Here is a 20,634-nt window from a genome sequence, read left to right as displayed (position 1 = left end):
AAGTGGGAGCAGGGATTTTACACAGTTTTTCTCTTTCGTTAAGCTTTTGTACATAAAAAAAGAAACAACAGTTAGTATTTTGAGTAAGTTTTCCTCGTTAACACTGTGAAATGCACAGTTTTTAAGCAATTAAGAAATCCTGTTGCAGATAGAGGGTGGGTTATATGAGAACTCATCCAATTGTGACCGTTTCACAATATTTGATAATCAGTACACTTCAACACAATACACACATCATATTGTGATATCTATGTAACCAAGGAACATAACATGTTAATAAAAACATCTCAAGCCACCATCAATTTAATGAATTAGCTCACTGATTTGACATGCAGAGACGGATGGGATTCAAACTCAGTACCTTCTTGCCTTGAGGCATCGGTGCTAACCACCAGTGCATAACTTCCTCCTTGAAGAATGACTGAAATGCTGCTTAACAGGAATAAACTGACACTGATGGCTGTAAGCTATATGACAGTTCTACTGATCTAAGAATAAACTGTATACAGTTACTGCAATAACTGCAGCAGCTTCTGGCAATCAGTGGCACCTGATCAACGCTCCAGCTGCAGAGTGAGGAAAGATTTATGCAGCCTTAAACAGCAGCCGCTTTTATTTCTTGTACCCCCACTTTAAGATCTACGTATGCAGTCTGAGGAAAAATAGCAAAAGATAGCAAAACATGATTAAACGCTTTATTGTTAATGTTAAAAAGTTACTTGTATAACAATGAGTGTTTCTCTGATATTAAACTACAAGTGTTGAAGTCAGAGCTTTGCTTTGCAGACCCACGTGCACACTATAGACCACTCCTGCTCGTGTTTGTGCTGCGCCTCAGAAAGTAAGGAAGCCACAACAGTCAAACAGCCTCGTTGCTGTGAACAGAATGTTAGAGACAATGAAAATTCTCAGCTGTCTTTGTTTCTGCTCTTTTGTGCTTCTTTCTCTTTGTGGTGAACTCCACTGTCACTCCCTTTCTTGTGTTAGTTAACATTCCTATAATCCTTCACACTGTGTACTCAAAGACCATGCGAACAGACACAATGCGGGTCTATGAGCCTAGCTACAGATGGTCAGCACGGGAAACCTTCTATACGCTAACAACACAGCGGTTTGTAATGTCAGCCATGTTTTTTCAGCTTTGCTCTGCTGCATGCAGAGAGTATATATGTGTTGCTGTGACAATATCACAGGTCAGTATGAACACAACTCTAAAACCAACCTGTTTTCTGTCCTCTACAATAAACTAACTGTGCTTTATGATCTGTATGTACAGTTATTGCCTATGAAATGCGCTCGATTACCTCTTTGCCGTTGTCTAGTCCTTGCTGGCGTCGTTTGATTTGCTCCCTTAAAGAGAGAACCTAAAAACAAGGCAAAGAGAATCATCAAAGAGGCCCCATCTGTAATTATCTTCTATTTCTAATCTAAAAAGAAAACTAAGTGGGAGGGAAACAGGGACTCACCTCTTGGGAGGAAGACTGTAGCTCCTCCTCCAGGACCGACACGCGCTCCAGAGCTACCCGTAGCCTTTCGCGCACTTTCTCATCCAGAGCTTTGTGATGCTCGAACAAGGACTTGAGGGCCTTTAGGACCTCCACCTCACTAGAGACCCCGGCCGGAGACTGGGCCTGCCTCTTCACCACGGTCATCCTCAGGCTGCGCTCATGGCGGGACACCAGGCACTCCAGATGTTCGAGCAGCAGCTGGAAACACATGTGGTTCACATGCAGTAAAAGCTCACCACAGTGCGCCTCTGATATGTCTCAGAGGATTACGTTTTCTCGTGTGAAGTCTTTCAGAAAAGGCGAGGTTGCATGCCAGGATCAGAGGAGAGCATAACGTAAAACAGACATGGAAGTGTACTGACTCGTGTGTTGTTCCTCTCTGCCTTCAGCTCCGCGATCTCCTCCTCTCTCTCCAGCAGCTGTTCCCGGCAGAGGTTCAGCTCTTTGGTCAGCACTGCAAACTCCTGCAAGGTCACAAGAGGGTGCTATTATTGACTGAACAGTGCTGCTGCTGCATGAGGTCATGAGTGCAGGTTAGACATACTGATCACACACACACACACACACACACTGCTTTACCTCTCATTCATCCAAGAATGATTACAGAAAGGTCAAGCAGGTGGGACGTACGGGTGGAAGTTCAAATTCAGTCAGGAAATGTGTGACAGCTGATTTACATTGAAGCTGCAAGGTTTTCTTTTATTCTAAAGATGCTTTGCAAATAAGACATGAATCTGCTTCTGCTTCTCCATCAGACACCAAAAAATGTAGTGAGGAGAAAATGTAACTCCACGTTAATGAGGCTGGATAAGTCTTCTAGCTTTAGCCAATTATATATATCTATATATATCTATATATATATATATATATATATATGTATATATATATATATATATATATATATATATATATATATATATATATATATATATATATATATATATATATGTACAAATTTTAAACTATACTTATAGTTTAAATTTACAGAATTTACTGAACAAACTCATTTTGGAGTCCCTTTATTTGCTTTAATTTTGACCCCAATCTATATGCAATCAAAACTGCCTTCATCAAAAACATATACAGGAATAAATAAATGATTTAATTAATAAATAAATCATGAAATGCAGCAAAACAATATGAAAATTGATGATAGTCACAAATTCATTTAGAAAGTGTGATGTAAATGGATCATTTTTGTTTTCATTAGTTTGTTTTTATTGCCATCAAGCTACCTGTACATTTTAGGATAGTTTTTAAAGTCCTTTTATTTGTTTTGAAATCTCTTAAAACTTGTTCTAAAAGATATATATTTTAGACTCAATTTGTTTTAACATGTTTTATTTTATCTTATTTATTTAGTAATAATTTTATTTTACTTTGCTTATGCTATTTGTATATGCACAGCACTTTGTGAACCCTGGTTTTATGTTAAAGTGCTTTATATATGAAGCTGGTATGGTATGGTACATTTGTTTTATTTCAGTTATTTTCACATTAATTTCTGTATTCCTGATTGTATATTTGGTGTATATATTTGACAGCATACCTCATATTAATGGAAAAATGTTTTTCTAGTTACTTTCAGAAAACCACTCATCAGTGAGGCTTATTTTAAAAATGCTTCAGTTTGCTCAGGTGCATAAATATCAGAGTCCAGATTTTCCTGATTGATGCATCATATGAAGTAATGCACCAATCCCACTTAGTGCCTACTGTACAAGCCTGTGGGGGGCTCTGTTATAATCTAGGGTTGCTTAGTCAGGTCTCTATGCAAGGCAGGGATAGCTCAGTAGGTAGCGTGGTCACCCCATGATTGGAAGGTTGAGGGTTCAAATCCACTGAATGGCTACCCTGCAATATCCCTGAGCAAGGGGCTGTCCCTACACACTGCTCCCTGGGCACCTGATTTGCAGCTGCCCACTGCTTCACTGAGTGAAAGGGTGAAATGCAGAGAGAGTAATTTCCCCTCGGCGCTCAATAAAGTATGCATTATTATTTAGCAAAGTTATCTGGCCAAAAAAATGAGGTCAGCTGACTACGTGAATATAGCAATCGAGCAGGTTATTCCATCAATTCTCTTCCCTGATGGCACAGAGATATTCCAAGATAACAATGGCAGGATTTATCAGACTCAGACTGTGAAAGAGAGGTTCTGGAAGCGTCAGGCATCATGTTCGCACATGGATTGGCCTTAAACCCACTGAGAATCTTTGGGATACGCTGGAGAAGATTTTCCACAGCAGTCCGACTCATCCAGCATCAGTACAAGACCTTGGTGAAAAATTAATGCAACTCTGGGCAGAAATAAATGCTCCGATGTTTAAAAGCATATTGAAAGAACGCTATGGTCAATGCATGCTATCATCAAAGCTTTTTTCATGACTTCTTGGCACAGAAGGTGTAGACCAAAAATTCTCCTTTGATTGATTTTTTTTATTGTCTGCTGACTCAGTATTGGCTGAGAGCATGTGAAACCACCAAATAACTTGCCAGACTTTGGATTAACTAGATTGGAACGATCTCAGCATGGGGTTACCTCCTCTAACTTTGGCCAGTTTTCCAAATTAATAATAATTAAAAAACAAACATGAAAGCTAAAAAAAAGACTCCATGCTGTGAAGTTTAGTGCCATTTTTTTCCAAGGAAAAATTGAAGCTAACCAGTCTTCAAAGTGGCATCTGTGGCTCATAACCAAGCAGTCACAATATTCTGAATCATCAAAGTGTATGTTTAGGACAAAAGGCACCTTTTACATCAGCAAACCAGCATATATGTGTCCATTACTCCCTCCCATGTTATCTTTGGGCCAGTAGAAAAACTGATATGATCGTGACATGTCATGTCAATCTGTGAGGAAAACGCTCGCTTGTCTTGGGCTTATCTGCCACGTGTGGAGAGGCCACGTCATCAGCCAACACTCAGGTCAAACCCACTAAACAGATTTACTCATTATAAGTCGATACCAGGTAAGCTCACAGACATGATGCCAAGTACGTTCATATTTTAACTAAATGTGCTTCAGACTTTCACACTTAAACCTCAGAAGAGGAGGGAAGGTTGTAAGTTGGTATGTTTATGCTGCATTTAATTTCTAATGGTGCCTTTCAGTGGATTTTACCCTCTTATGATAAGTATAAATGTCAACAAAGTGGAGGCAAAACAAGCAAATAATTTCAATGACCGCAAATTTTTTCCGACCAAACTCCTTTATTTCATCGTTACAGGAGTATGTTACCTTCTCCAGCTTTGGCCGTCTATCCCAGAGAAAGCGAAACGCGCAGCAGTAAAAGCCAACAGGAGGCTTTTACGGCCAATCTTTTCCATTAACCTACAGTGCAATTAAACACAGCAAACCGTTTGACAGATCTTGATTTCATTAACAAGCTCAAAGCTCATTGGCCTCAAAGAATTCCAGCACATTAAATCAACGCATACTTGCACAGAAAAGCGGCTACACTGCGGCCGAAAAAGGAAACGACTCACTTACAGTACGGTCTTTGCCATGTCTACCGCAGCGCTCATGGAGTCCAGACCTTGATATAAAATCTAACCACTGGGTTTATTGCAGGCGTTGCACCTGAAATTGGTTTAATTGCACAATAAGCATGGACCGCTATCTCCCATCATTAAAACCTGGAGGTTAAACAAGCATGAGAGTAAATTAGGCCAGCCTAGTCTTTCTTTTTCCAACTGACAGCGGTCCAACTGAAATGTTGTGATTTTGTGTAATTTACTCCAATTATGTATATTTTGTGAGGTCAGCCACATAATAGTTACAATCAAAATCTATGGCAACAAATCAACAGAGAGGGTGACATTCTCAGCTCGCTCAAGCCGACTTCAGCTCTCAGCAGCTGAGGTTGTGTTTTTGCTTCTGCAATCTCACACCCGCGACCATGCACACAATGTGTACCATAAGCGCCCGCCCATGCTCTGATTGTCCTCTCGTGTGTGACCGTGGCGTGATGCACACATGATGCAGAGCGCATGACCATCCCTGAGCACGTGTGCACCAAAGCATGTGTGTTTTGGAAAGAAAATGCTTATGCAAACGGGCCAGTAAAGCGTACTGATGCATGCGCGCTGGCTGCTGTTATCTTTGCTCCGTGCTAAGAGTGATCAGTTTACCCACACGGCAGCAAATAGGAGCCTTACCTCACACTCTCTATCAGCCAAAAACGCATTTATAAAGTACAGCGTGTACAGTCTGTAACAAGCCTCTGAGCTGATGTGCTCACTGGGCTGAAATAGAGGAGGATCAGAGGAACAAGTAAAAGAAAGAGGCTTATTTGAAAAGATGGAAGAGGAAGGACGAGGGAGGAAATTACTGTGTACAGATGGCACGTTCTGGGCCCAAAGGATTTTATAATTTTGGGATTAATTGGTGTAAAGGATGGTGTGAAACAGACCCCATAACAAGACACTTTGCATCACTTCGGTGAGGTAGATGATGGAAATCTCTTAGCGTCATGACTGACCTGATGTTTTTACCACTAAATCCCACCTTCATCCATGTCAATCTTCCCCCGTCATGATACACACCATCTAAAACACACTCCAGACCTCATTAGCATGCAGCAATATGCAAATGGACTTGATTTGTTAGTCTCTGTGAGTTTCATATCACCAGGTTTTTTTTCTCTTCCTCTCTCTTTCCAAGCCGTGCTGTCGCTCACTCCATCCCTCTCTCCTGTTTTTCCTCTCCTGGCAACGTCTACACACACACACACAGATAAACTCGGTGAACTCATCTACAGTAGAATGTGCCACAGTCGTCCATGTGTTCCTCTATCTGTGTGCTTCTGCAGATGTGTGCACCATATTGATCTCCTCTCACTGAGGGAACACGGCCCTTTAATGTCCACTCATTCTCTGGTAGAACGTGCAGCACCGCTACGTCTGTTATTCCATTTTTGATATTTCAGACATGGCAAGAGAGAGAGAAATAGGTACTAACAATGAGGGAGACAACACTGCAGCCCGAGGCATCCAACAATGACTCCTGCCTGAAAATAGAGACGGAGCTCTTCTATGTTGAGTGGAATTACAACATGATTAGCTCTCGGGCATGGGATGTGGGATAATAATGGCTTCTGAGCTACAGGGGCAAATGAAACACTGCGCCATCATCCCCGGGCTTCAGGTAGGACCAGTCTGTGCCACAGACATATTAGCATCACATTTGAAAAGCTCAGAAGGTCGTTTAAGACTTTGTGCTGTTTTTGAGGTATTTTTAAGATCCTTAAAGACTTAATTTACTCATATAGCAACCAAAATTTAACCTAATCTAAACAGAAGTGAGATGGAAAAACATCTCTCCATCTAAGATAGATGTAGCCTCAGTGTCTGAAAAGTGGTGCTCAAGCGCCTTAAATGCTTTCTTCCTAATGGCCAGCAGAGGGCAACATCACTGGCTGCAAAAAGAGCCGGAGTGTATGAAAGCCTAAGGGAAAATGACTCCACTTCTCACTTGATTAATGCCCTCAGTAATGACTTTGTGGTGAGTTTAAAGTCACAATTATAAGATTAAAGTCTTAGAGTCCAATGTAATGTCTGTTTTGTTTTTCCTGAAGGTCCATTCAAAGTAAAAAAAGATGATAAAGCTGTGTATGTGTTAGGATGTGGCAGCGAGCCCTTAATTGCTCCGTCAGTTACACCTGTTGTTCCTGACGTCCGGGTGTAAGAAAATATTGTTTAGTATTACAGTAGTATTTATTTATTTACCTGTTTTTATTAAAATTTGAATTGTTGATATTTAAGTTTTAGGTACTTTACTCGACTATTTCTAATTTGGTACTTGATTACTATCCAGAAATTTTTTTTTATAGTCTATAAGATTGTGATGATGCATAGAAAATAGAGTCTCACACTGAAAACATTGCAGTCTGATTTCAGCATTAAGTCTGTTATGACTGTTGAATAAACATGTGTCTACTTTAATAATCAACTTATGACTTACTTTGAATGTTATCAGTATATATTATTAAAAATATCCTATTATGTCAAATTAACCATCACAAATTCAATACTATTCAGTTTTCTATCATGGGAGATTAAGAAAACATATGTTTGAATTTGTAACTAGACTTTTTTACTCTATCAGCGATTTTTCATAAAAAGAAATCCTCAGATTTTCTGCTGATTCATTTTCAGCCTGAGAAGTGTTTGTTTTTTTCAGCTGATTCACATACACCCAAACCGATCTTTATCCACGTTGCTGTAGTTTAAACGCCCCCAAAGGAGCCCAACTCAGCACCACCTGGACCATCTCCCACATTGAAATCCTGCTTATAGGTTCACCTATCAATAATTCAACAAGGAACCATTTTCACTATGAGAACATCTGATGAAGGAAATGCTCTACTCATAATATTTACTTTTACAGCACTTCAAAAACAGCACTTCTACTTATAATTCCACCTACAGCTTTTCATCATGCCATTGATGTTTTATACATGTAAGTAGCTTTGTGACTTTTTCAGATCTCCTGTACTACGATGTTTACTAAGTATTTAAATGCATATTCACAATACATCAATATCTTGGGTGTATAAGGCATAAATGTCTCGTCTTTGTTTACTTAACTGCTTATTATACATTTTTTTGTTACAACCTGTGTGCATTTAACTCTGGAGATACCTGTGATGTGTTTTTTAAAGAATATTCATCAATACAGTGTCAGTAATGCGTATATATAATATCATAAATATGTGTGTATTTGTTCTTTTTGTATGCATTCATATAGTTATGGTAGCAGACCCAGCTTTGTGCACTTGCCTTTTGAGCTTAATTACTTAGTAAAATAGGGCCCACAGCTGTTATAATTATAGATATAATTAAAGATGAATTTGACTGATTGGTATTATATCCTATTTAATATTTTCTATATATATTAAGATATTATTGTGAAGACTATAATATTATTATGATCGACTATTATGCGAATCATTATATCACCGTTAATAACTATTTGCCCAAAAAAGCCAAGTATTCCTGTTCTTTTGTAACAAACATCTAAATTAAAGCTGCGGTTTTCGTACTTTTTCTCAATAATAAACATTACAAAAAGAATTCAGGTTGAATTTTAGTGAAATGAAGCTCCGCAGACTCTCGGTTGGTTTAGAGTCCAATTATTTTCAGCTTAGTTTCGCTCCATATTTTCCCTGTTACATGCAATGACTCTGATACCCAACAGTGGACCCTGCCCCACAGCTTGATCCCCACCACATTAAAGGAACACTTCACCTTCAATTCACAGCCATGTGTCAATCAGCACACTTGTAAATTATGTTATAATAATAAAGAACCACATAACGTTTTTTTCCCTGCTCTGATAAATCTACAAAATATGAAGTTCCCGTAAATAGACAACTGCAATTAATCCAGTCATTATCCTGCTAACTGTATCCTTTTCCTCCCCGTTGTACGGTGTATCCCTGTATGTTACTGCAGGATGGCCTTCGGTGTCCACAGCACTGTGAGCAACAAAAATGTGGGAGAGAATGATGTAAATATTGCATTTGTGGTGATGATGCATTGCATTTAGCTACCAAACCCACACTGTGAAACAACCAGGCTGCAGATTCTACTCACATTTTCACATGAACTGCTGTTTGCAGAGTAAAAACTATCATTTGGGACACGTGTACACTTCTGCCTGTGGCTTAGAGTGTGCACAGGGCCACGATTGGGCCTGTTGCACAGAATATTGTTACATTACATGACCCTCCTTCACTCACACCTTCAAGCTGACCTTGAGAAGCAGAAATGTGAACTACTTCACTTTAAGCCCTCTTATGTTCAGGGAGAAGACAGCTAAAGAAGAGAAATGAGACATATGTGTGTGTGTGTTAAGATAGTGATGTGTCTTTTTCAGCTTGGTATGTTTGGCTCCTGCCAATCCTCCTGAACCCCCTGACCCCTCGCCTCGCCCTCTGTACCTGTGGCAGCGCGATGGAAAGCTGCCTCTGGAGGGACTCCTTCTCGTGGCCGAGCTCTCGTAGGCGTAGATGCGCCGTCCCCAGACTGTCCTGCGTCTCCCTCAGGCTCTCCAGCAGCCTCTCCCTCTCCGTCAACATGTTCACCATCAGCGACTCCAGGTTTCCTGTGCTTCCTCCTTCATCGCCTCCACCGCCGCCGCCACCGCGCGGGTCCCGGCTGCCGTAGCCCCCAATGCTTCCCATTCCGCCACCCATCCCTCCTCCTCCGCCCCCTGCCGGGGAAGACGAGCCACCTCCACCTCCACCGCGCCCGTCCTCCGAGATGGTGGGCATCACCTCGCACATCATCTTGAGGCCTGGGTGTGAGAGGTGTTATCTGAGAAGATGACTAGGACACTTAGGCAGAGTGTCTGGTGAGCGGCCGGTCAGCCCTCGTCATGAAATGCACAACAGTTAGTTTGTTTATCTTTTTCTGGGGGGTGCGGGGGGGGGGGGGGGGGGTCTTTCCTCTCAAGCTGACTGGATGAGGCTCACAGGCAAGAAACAAGTGCTGGGGGAGGATGGACGTGGCAGCTTTGTGAATTTGTGAGTGAGGCTATACGGTGGCAGTCCCAGTTGTTGGAACAGAAGACAGTGTAGGGTGACAGCAGCTAAAGGGGGCTGGTGTATAAGGGGAGGAAAGGGGTGAGATGGGGTGTAGGGGTAAGAGGGAGAAGTGCAGGTTTGGTGGGCGACCTCTGACCCCCTGGCCCAGGCTTCACTGAGGTGCCAGGTGAACCTAGAAGAGGAGAAGGAAGAAGAGGATTAAGAAGAGAAAGTGAGAGGTCATTTTCAGGCACATATGCGATGGATGTGGTGCTGAGAGGAGCTGGAGGAGAATAAAATGATGAAGGCATCCAACGCGAGCCAGGTTGTGATCCGTCCTCAACACTCATATGGATCCATTTCACACACACGCACACGCACACACACACACACACACACACACACAATAACGGGACACTTTTTTTTGAAACCACAAAAGCAGCAGTGCTATCTCTTAACACTGACAGCAGCATCGCGATACTCTTGGAGTAATTCATCCATCTGGGTATGTCTCGGCTTTATGTATCCGCGCGTCCACAGCCATAATGGTAATAACGAATGCGCATGATGTACGGAAATGAGTCCACAAAACGCCGTCACGCAAATACGGAGCAAGCATCAGGAGAAAGACGCGGCGCTGTTTCTTACATTTATTTGGAGGGGGGGCAATAGGGTGTCATCATGAATTGTAATTGCGGGCTGTATCCAGGAGAAAATACGGCTCCCGAACCCGAAGGCTTATTAACAACAGAGTGGTCAGACAGGGAATTAATTACTGTTCCGGAAAAATAAATGATCCAAATATGTGGAAACCAGCGTATATTCATGCGCTTAAAGGCTGCACAGGATAGCCTCACACCGCTATCACGTCATGGTGGGAGGTGCCAATCATCCAGTAAATGATGGAGGCCTAATTAACGAGATTGAAGCCGGAGATATTACACATCAGTGGATTATTTCCCTTTTTTGCCACTAAGATGAACCTAAATGTCGCCAAAGCGTCGCGCCGCGCTTGGCTTTATTCCGACTGCAAGGCGTCTATTTCCTATCAACACCCCACTGCCCCCCACCCCGCACACACACGCCACCCTGCTCCCCCCCACCCACCCATAAAAACAGCTGGACCGTCTAACGCACGGCTACATCTGCGTGCCGCACATCACCGTGCCACCCCGATCAATCCGTGTGCCTTACCCTTTCCATGAGCGACAGAGAAAGGAAATAAACGCGCATCGTGGCCCGGTTCACTCCATCGGAGCAGCTGAGAGACGGAGGCTGCAGGTTATCCCCGTTACAGCCCGGTTACCAGCTTGCCCCATCCCCTCCCTCTCTCTGCTGTGGAAGAGACAGCACGGCTCAGCCGCTGCGTCAAAGCGCAGGTAGCGAACACGGGGGGTATCCGGTTAAGACTTTCAGAATAAAAGTGTGAAACTGGCAGTCCAGGGATGTGGTTCTTCTTTAAAATATTTATTTATGATATTGTAAGAGACGTGTACGTCTCTTAAGGGAAGAATGTGAGGGTGGTGCAGGACATACAGTGCATGAGAACAGCGAGACTGGTGCAAGCTAAACTGTGAGTGAGGAGTAACATAGTTTCAATGGAGGGGTGGCATACTGGTTGACAGATGAGGTCAGGCAGAAGTCTGCCTGGACTACTGTGTTTGCAGATTGCATTATGATTTGTAGTAAGAGTAGGGAGCAGATGGATGAGAGGTACACTCTGAAGAGAAGAGGAATCAGTCAGTAGAAGCAAGACAGAGTACAGGTCTGTGCATGGAAGGGAGACAGGTGTAACAGTGAATCAGAATCAGAATCAGAATACTTTATTGATCCCTGGGGGAAATTATTTTTTGTTACAGTGCTCCATTTTAAACCAACATTAAGACAAGACAGACAATACGCTAACAATACGCTAACTAGGTAGGCGCGGTGGAGCGGATGGAGACGAGTGTCAGGGGTGATATGTGGCAGAAGGATAGCAGCAAGAGTGAAAGAGAAGGTGTACAAGATGTTAGTGAGAGCTGCTCTGATGTATGGTTTGGGGACGGTGGTACTGACAAAAAGACAGGAAGTGCAGCTGAAGATGTTCAGATGTTCAGAATGGACAGAAATAGAAATAACAGTGAGGAACAGCTCAGGTTGAGCGGTTTGGAGACAAAGTTGGAGAGACCAGGCTGAGAGGGTTTGGACCTGTGCAGAGGAGGACATGTGGATATACTGGAGAAAGGATGTTAAAAATGGAGCTACCAGGCAGGAGGAAAAGAGGAAGACCACAGAGAAGTTTCATGGATGTAGTGACTGAGGACATGCAGAGGGTTAGTGTGACACAGGAGGATGCTCGAGACAGGGTGAGGTGAAGGCAAATGATCTGCTGTGTTGACTCTTTAAGTAAACAGCCTAAAAAAAGAAAGAATTTAAATTATGAAAGAATTTAAATTATGAAAGAATTTAGCAGAAATTGTGCTTAGAAGCAAATTTCCAGGAGAAAAAGAAAGAATTTTCAAATCTTATTTCTTATTTCCATTTTAAAATCAGATTCAGTATAAATGCAGTTTTGAGGTCAGAGTTCAAGAGTTTAAAGATTTATCCATTAAACACGAGGAGACTAATTGTTTCCCACAAGCCAAAAGATGAGTATATAAATGGACAAGTACCGTACCGTTTTATCCATGGTGCCCACTTTCCACATTTCATTACAGTGATTTTTTATTTAAAGTAATTCTAACCAAAACATAAAGGTCAAAGGACAAATCAGGAGATTGTAAACTAGGATAGAAAACAAATGTAATTTATATCTGCTGTATTTCTAGTTTATTTATTTTTTTAAAATATGTTTTTGGATTTACCCAATCTTTCTCTTTTAACTGAGATATATATTTGAGTGGAACTTCGTGCAAGTAAAGCTGTTAAACACGTGAAAACACTGAATTTTCAGGACAGAATGAGTAGCCTGATTCAGAAAAAAACATCAGAGAGGGACCGTGAACATATTTACCTTTTTTTGCCCCTCGGAAATAATAAATATGTTATTATAAAGTTGCTCTGTGGGGAAAAATGAGCCGTGACTGAACAAAATGAACGCTTCAAAGAGGTTTATATTAAAGACAAACTCGAGCTTTTCCGCCTCCCTTCCTGCTGTTTCTGTGAAGCTTGACGACCTCCAATCGTTTTCTCTCCTCGTGAAGACGCTGTCTCTTAAAGAAACACGCTCTTACCGGCTTTCACGTTTTTAAACCTCCCATCCTCACATCCCCACATTTCTTTCCAGCTGCCTCTCCTCGCCTTTTCTCCGTGCTTATCCGCAGAACAAAGGCAGACCAATCTGAGCTGTTATGTGGGTGAATACTTTCCAATTTATCCTCTTTGTGTAATAGATAAAACTTGCAGGCACAATGGTACAATTGCACCCTCTAGTGTCTGAAATGGAGAAATTCAGTACACTAGTAGCATAAGGTTTCAGGCTAAATGTCTGGAATTTAGGCAAACATCATCATATCTGTTTAACTGGAGGTTTTTAAAAGGTCGCAGTCAGCAATGAACAACTTCAAAATGAACAAAGTTGAACTTTTGCGAAGTCAGACATTAGAAAGGAATCTGGGGCTTATTGTGGGGGAACTTTTTTTCTTCTTCAGTCTAATTAAATAGAAAAAAAATGTATACATTTCTTCTTTTATGTGATTGGTCGGAAAATGTGAAGATGTATCTATGAAAATTTCTCAGTCACTTCACCAATAGGAGCTCTGGGGAGGCGGGTTTTAAGCCCCTGGGTATTGGGGTGGGGGGGTTGCCGGGGTGACGTAATGTCCTCTCCAGAGAGCCACCAGTGCTCTAAATTAAATAGTTTTGAGATGCGGAGGGGGTGGGGTGTTAGTGTGTGTGTGTGTGTGGGGGGGGGGGGGGGGGGGGGGGGAAATAAAGAAATGATGGAAAATAATAGAAAAAATGAAAAGAAAGAAAAAGAAAAACCAGAAGAAGTCTTTGTAATACTGAGAAGAAATGTTATGTGATCTACTTTCTTAAAGATTTTGGTGTTGGTACAATTTAATGGCCCAAGGTTGTATAGTATACCAGATAATACCTTTTACTAGACACACCTTGCTAGTTGTAGTTGGATATTATTGCCTTAATTCTACATGACACAAATCAAAACAGCTGCTGGAAACATTCCTCTGAGATTCTGGTCCATAGTGACATGATCACATCGCACAGTTGTTGATTTAATCCCAAGCTCTCATTCCACCACATGCCAGAGGTGCTCTATTGGACTCAGAGCTTGTGACCTTGGAGGTCATCTGAGTACAGTGAACTCAGTGTCATGTTTTTTGAAGGATGCAAAGTTGGTACTAAAGGGCCCACACCATTTCATCTCCACCAACAGCATGAACTGTTGAAACAAAGCAGGAGGGATTCATGCTTTCATGTTGTTAAATTCTGTCACAGCATCAAAACTCAGACCAGGAAGTGTGAATTGTCGCCTCAGTTTATTGTTAGCTGTCAGGAGTGGCACACAGTGTGCTCTTCTGCTTCAAGATTTACTGTTTTGTGTGTTCAGAGATGCTGCATGGTTGTAAAGAGCAGTTATTTGACTTACTGTTGCCTTCCCATCAGCTTGACATAAACTGGCTAATCTCCTCTGCCATTAATAAAACATTTTCATCCAGTATACTACACTAGATTGGCTCTCTTTCAGACCATTCTCTGTAAACCCTGGAGGTGGTTGTGTGGGTAAATTCCAGTAGAGGAGTGACACACTCAGACCAGCTCGTCTGGTACCAACTACCATGCCATATCCAAAGGCACCAATCCACCTTTCAGTTTGAACCTCAGCAGGTCATCTTGACCATGTCGGCACGCCTGAATGCACTGAGCTGCTGCCATGTGAGTGGACTGTGAGTGTATTTTAATGAATATAAGCCAGGTTGAGAATGTTGTACAGCCACAAAATGTCTAAAAACGATGGAAAATAAATATATAATGTGTTTTTTCCCTTTTTTTCACATCTGCAGCTGAGTTAACAGATTACTATACATCACTTCAAAAATCAGAAATGATACTTGCAAAATATTCAGTTAATCTATTTATTCACATTAAAATTTGACAGTCTTTGCGAATAATGATGAAATGCACTCATGAGTTAAGGTCTGCAAAAAGTAATTTGTCCATTTCAAATCGACAGAGAGACAAAAGCTAAATAATAAGCTTCCTAGTTTATGGAATAACAGAGTTGATTAAATATGAGCTGCAAATACATGAGATGTTGCCTGGAATGACAACTCTGTGTGACTCATTTGGGATTTTCATACAAAGAGACAAGAGAGGAAGGGACAAGCAGCTTGGCATTGTGATTTGGCAACACTACATGAAAAAGGTTTATTACTAAAAAGCTCAGAACAGCAGCTGGAGGAGGAGGAGGAGGCACCATTTACAGAATTACAATGTCTGCTCCTCTTTAAGGGATTGAACAAGTCAGAGTAGTCATGATGGATGTGAGCAGAAGTACTCAAATCTTTTATATAACTACAACTATCAATACACCTATTGGGAATCATAGTTCTTTAAAAGTAAGTCTCGATATTAAATTTGATTAAAGGCGGTGGTGGAGGATGTGTTCAGATCCTTTCTTCATTACAAATAAAAGCCCTGCAGGAAATTATTTATTTTATAAGAGCATATAATAAGATATAACCCCTCCCCCAAATTAATAACAGCCAATTAAAATGGACATAAAATGACTCTATGTATTTGCCAAATATATTTTATCAGTTGACCACTGGACAGTTTAATCGATTCACCTCTGCTTTTATATTCTAATTAGCAAATGTACTGTCTATTTTAATTTATCTTGTTTTGTATGGAAAAAAAATCTGAAATTTAGAGTAGAAAAGTAGAATAACTGGAGCTGTCAAATAAGTGTAAAGGGATAAATAATACAGTGGAGGAAATAATTATTTGATCCAGAGCAAAAATGAACAGTCTCTAATTTTTCTGTTAGTTTCATTTTAATCTAGAAAACCCCCCCACACTACATAAAAGTTATACATTGATTTGCAACCCTTTTGGCGAGCACAGTGGTGAGACGTTTCTTGTACTCGGTTGCCAGGTTTGCACGTCTCAGGAAGCATTCAGGCACTTGTTTTCCTTTAGGTTTTTTGGCTGCTCGAAGCTTCAGCGTCTTGCACAGATTTTCTATAGGACTGAGGTCTGGAGACTGGCTCGGCCACTCCATGACCTCAATGTTTTTCTCCTTTAGTCACTCCATTGTTGTCTTATCGGTATGTTTTGGATTATTGCCATGCTGGAAGGCTTGTTCTCAATCCATCTTCAGTGTTCTGGCAGAGGAAAGGAGGTTCTCTTCCAAAACTTTATGGTACATGGTCCCCTTGATTGGTGCCTCAATGCAGTGAAGTCGTCCTGTACCCTTAGCACAAAAACATGTTGCCACATCCGTGCTTGACTGTGGGGATGATATTCTTCAGGTCCTCCAAACACAGTGGGTTGAGTTGGTGCCATATAGCTTGGTTTTGGTTTCAAACCGCAGAACTTTCTCTGAATCATTTAAATGTTCACCGCCAAACTTAAGACAGGCATGTACAAATGCCTGCTTGAGCAGGGGGACCTTTCCGGTGCTGCAAGATTTCAATCTATTACAGCGTAGTGTGTTACCAGTTTTGTCCTTGATGACTGCTCAGCCCCTATAGTTTTGAGCTGATCCCCCACCTTGCTCATGATGATCCTCACCCCATGAGGTAAGGTCGACTGAATGTCATTTTAAATGTCTTCAATAACTTCTGCATAACTGCACCAACAGCTGTCATCTTCTCACCAAACTTCACCCTGATGGTCTTAAAGCTCATTCCAGCATTGTGCAGGTCTACAGTCTTGCTCCTGACATCCTTTGACAGCTCTTTGGTCTTTCTCATGGTGGTGGAGAAGTTTGAATGGAACAGAATGGAATGAACATCTGTCCACAGACACCAGAAATCACATTAGTAAGTAAGTAAAGTTTATTTATATAGCACCTTTCACAGACATATGTCACAAAGTGCTTTACAAGGTAAAAACATAATAGAGTCATAAAATACATCATAAAAACCCTGGTCTAATTAAAAGCTTTTTGAAATAAAAATGTCTTTAGCTGTTTTTTGAAGGTCTCCACTGAGTCCAAACCCCGTAGAAATGGGGGAAGCATAACACTAAAAAACAAACAAAACCTCATAAATAAACTCACCTCTTTACGTCCATGCTGAATACAGCTGCACATTATCATATTTAAAAGTTAAAAATATTTTTAATGTAAACACTTGTGTAAAACACTTACTTCTACTATAGTTTCTAGATGTTTTTTCAACAAGTAGATTTGACTAGAATTGTTAAAATATTTTCCTGTAATAATAATTCCCTTAACAGTTTAACTAAAGGAATGTTTGTTAACCAATCTAAAATTTACTGTGATGCTCCTATATTAGCACAAACATCAGCTATAATTATTTTACCATTTTTCTTTGCTAACTGCTTAATAGCTACAGTCAAGTTTTGGTCAGCATCATTTCAGTTAGCTGCTGAAATAAAAACAAAAACAAAAAACAATAACTTGTGCTTACCCTGCAGCAGAAATGCATTTTAATGTTTATACTGCCTGAAAATGGTGGAGAGACGATAATAACCTCACCTGAAATCCCAAGTGAATTCAACAGGACATAGAGAGAAAAATGCAAATATAAATCTGATGAGTCACAGAAGTTGCTTCATGATAAACACAGACTGGATAATTTGGAAGGTTTGTTCAGACATCTATATTTGGCTGATGTGACAGCAGTGACTGACATGTGGCAGATGCATGGTCACCAGGAGGGGAGGGGCCCTGTGGGGTCATGACAGGTCAGCGGGTTAGAGGAATGCTGATAGGAATGCCCTGAGCGACAATCAGGGGTGCAACTCATCATGAGGACAACAACAAGAAGGATCAGCAGGTCCCCTGGGAGGCATGACAGTGGACAACAGGCCCAGTGTGTCTGCACACTCACAGTGATTCAGAGGAGAGGAGGGGGAAGCTGCGTTCACAAAAACTCATCTAAACAAGGAGATGCAATGTGTGATACACAATAAACACAGATTATTACGCAGTGGGGGGAAAAGCTTGTGGAAAGACTTGGTTTTCAGCTTTAATTGATCATAAAATGTGCAAACACAATCTGCTAGAAAACACACACTCACTAGTTTTTCACCTATCTGGAGACAGATAAACAACTCAGGTTCTGGTGGAAAAACTGGTGAATATTTCTACCTTGCTTATAGCTGGAAATTAGACCTTTTTAAGTCACTCGTTGTCTTCACAGAACTGCTTCAGCTCAGCGTTATTCTCAGACTCTCTGAGGAGTCTGGATGCTTGTTTTATGCCTAAGCAGGATAGTGTGAAGACAGTCTGCAGGCAATCATGGATGGCCCGTCTACTTGCAGAGAGTGTTTGCTGTCAGAAGGGGGCAGTGTCAAAAGCATGATTCAACTAGTCTGTGGGTCACTCTTGGTTGTGCTGTTGCCGGTCGATCAGCCAACTACAGAGAAGAGTGAAGCTATAACCTACGAAGAACTGAAGTGAAAGGCCGGTCCTTATTCTATATCTCAGTAAATTTCATTTCTTTATTTATTATTAATTTATTCATTGCCTGATGTCAACCAAATAAAACATGGAGACACCTGTAAACCGAGACAGTGAAATCCTGATATTGCAGGAGGCTTTCTAGGCCACTGTCACCTTATGCTCGGTCCCTGACCCTATAGCCACAAGCTGTGGGTAGTAAGTAAAACAGTGAGATTATAGATACATATGGCAGAAGTTAGCTTTTTCTGAAGGATGTCTGGGCTCTTCCTTAGAGATGAGGATGAAGCTTGGTCACTTGGAAGGGGCCTAGTAGTAGAGCTACTACTCATCCACATTGAAAGGAACCAGCTGAGTTCCTTTCAATGTGGTATTTTAGGCATGTCTAACTGGGAGGAGGCCCTGAGAAAAACCAAGGAAACACTGAGAGATTATGTCTCTCAGCTGGCTTGCCTTCCCATCTCCCAGAAACATGTGGGTAAGACAGGGTGATCTGGGCATTTCGGTTTAGATTACTGGGAAAATGGATGGATGGATTTAACCAGGTTTAATGAGAAGAGCTGGTTTAAAGATTAGCACGTTTTCCAACTCAAGCCCACAGAGGTCTGACATAAATCATAAATGACAGACTTTTAATGTGTCTCAAACACAGGCATTCTTTGAGTTCCTCACTTTTACAAGGAATTTGGCGATGTTTGTGTTGATCTGTGTGTCCTGGATAGTTGGCTGTCTGGTTAGTCGCTGCAGCTGCTTGCAGAAAAAGACCAGTTCTCTGCAGGAGCAGTCGGGCCTTCCTTCACAGCTGCAGGGTTTCGGTACAACGACCAAGGACTCCACCACAGCAAAGCAACTGCTTGTCTCTATTACTGAATTATTTCTTTTTAATGTGGTACTGCACTCCAAACTAGTAACTAGCATGTTCTTATAAACACAACACTTATATTCGTTTACACCACCACAAAACAAAGCAAAACCTCATCGTTTCTATATTTTAAAAAAGAGGAAACAAATGAAAAACACTGTCAGGTTGTCTTTTGTAGTTTTATCATCAGATGAAGCAGAGCTAGTTGCTCCTTGGTACTATAACATAAAAGAGAAAGAGATATAAGCAGGTGTATTTAGGTAGGTGTAAGTTTAGCATGTTTCTTAAACAGTCAAGGTCAAGAGTAGGGCTGCAATGATTCATCGCAGAACTCGAGTAACCTGATTACAACATCCTCTAGGCAAATTCTTTTCTTTGATGTTTGGTTTAATCCATTTAAGTCGAGCGAAGTTTGCGACTAAAAATAGACTTGCAATAAAAAGGTATTTAGGGGTGCACATCAATTAAAAGTATTTGAACATGCTCATGCCGCTCCCACTTTTCTCCACAAAGAGCCTTGTAGAGGCTAAACCTACTCTGAAGCCACTGAGGTGTTCGATGGGCGGGGTCGACGCGATGCTACTGTTATGAGCAAAACCTGTGGTAATGAGAAAGTCCAATAACTCCTGCTCATCATCGGTTCCATTTGTTGTTCCACCGTTCATCTTAGTATGCAACGTGTTTGCAATTAAACACGTAACGGTAATTAAATATACCTTAATAACCTTAAATACAACTAACCACTCTTACTAGATTTTATCATGTTGTCTCAACAAGAACAAATTAAGTTGCTGAATTTCTTTTTTTTGAGTGCAGACACACGCTTACTCATTCACAAGTGCATTTAGACACATAGAAATACACAAATACACATACCCATGTTAATGGAATAATCAATGGATATAAAATAATCAACAGCTGCAGTCCAAGTCAAGCATTAAAGCTAGGAGCAATCTTGGGATTTTAGTTGCCTGAATCTGCCTGTTGCCCCCTGTAGAGTTGTCAGTCCAAGAGTACCAGTACCCCAGCGCAAGGAACCTTTCCGAACACTTACTCGTGTGATGCACATTTCTAAATTGTGTTTATTTTGTTCTCACAATGGCTGGATAGCTGGTGGAAATCTGGTGAAAGACTTCTAGC

General features: G+C 41.2%; 1 protein-coding gene across 2 annotated transcripts in view; it reads right to left on the bottom strand.

Annotated features, from left to right (window-relative positions):
- Nucleotides 1-11,378, bottom strand: part of ppfia3 (PTPRF interacting protein alpha 3) — a 37,749-nt gene extending 26,371 nt beyond the window's left edge. For both annotated transcript variants that reach the window (XM_085454943.1, XM_085454945.1), the window contains exons 1-5: nt 11,231-11,378; nt 9,452-10,229; nt 1,871-1,972; nt 1,467-1,706; nt 1,305-1,364 (exon numbers count right to left, since the gene is read on the bottom strand). In XM_085454943.1, coding sequence (XP_085311069.1) covers nt 1,305-1,364; nt 1,467-1,706; nt 1,871-1,972; nt 9,452-9,799 — 750 coding nt within the window. In that variant the 5' untranslated portion in view covers nt 9,800-10,229; nt 11,231-11,378. The remainder of the gene's footprint in view (nt 1-1,304; nt 1,365-1,466; nt 1,707-1,870; nt 1,973-9,451; nt 10,230-11,230) is intronic.
- Nucleotides 11,379-20,634: the final 9,256 nt, after the last annotated feature.

This window comes from Copadichromis virginalis, linkage group LG4, assembly GCF_057382275.1.
Source record: "Copadichromis virginalis isolate Kocher_CV1m ecotype Utaka linkage group LG4, C_Virginalis_male_GT1.1, whole genome shotgun sequence".
NCBI classification, from domain to species: domain Eukaryota; kingdom Metazoa; phylum Chordata; class Actinopteri; order Cichliformes; family Cichlidae; genus Copadichromis; species Copadichromis virginalis.
The sequence above is the reverse complement of the archived record's forward strand: the minus strand, read 5'-3'. Positions and strand labels throughout refer to the sequence as shown.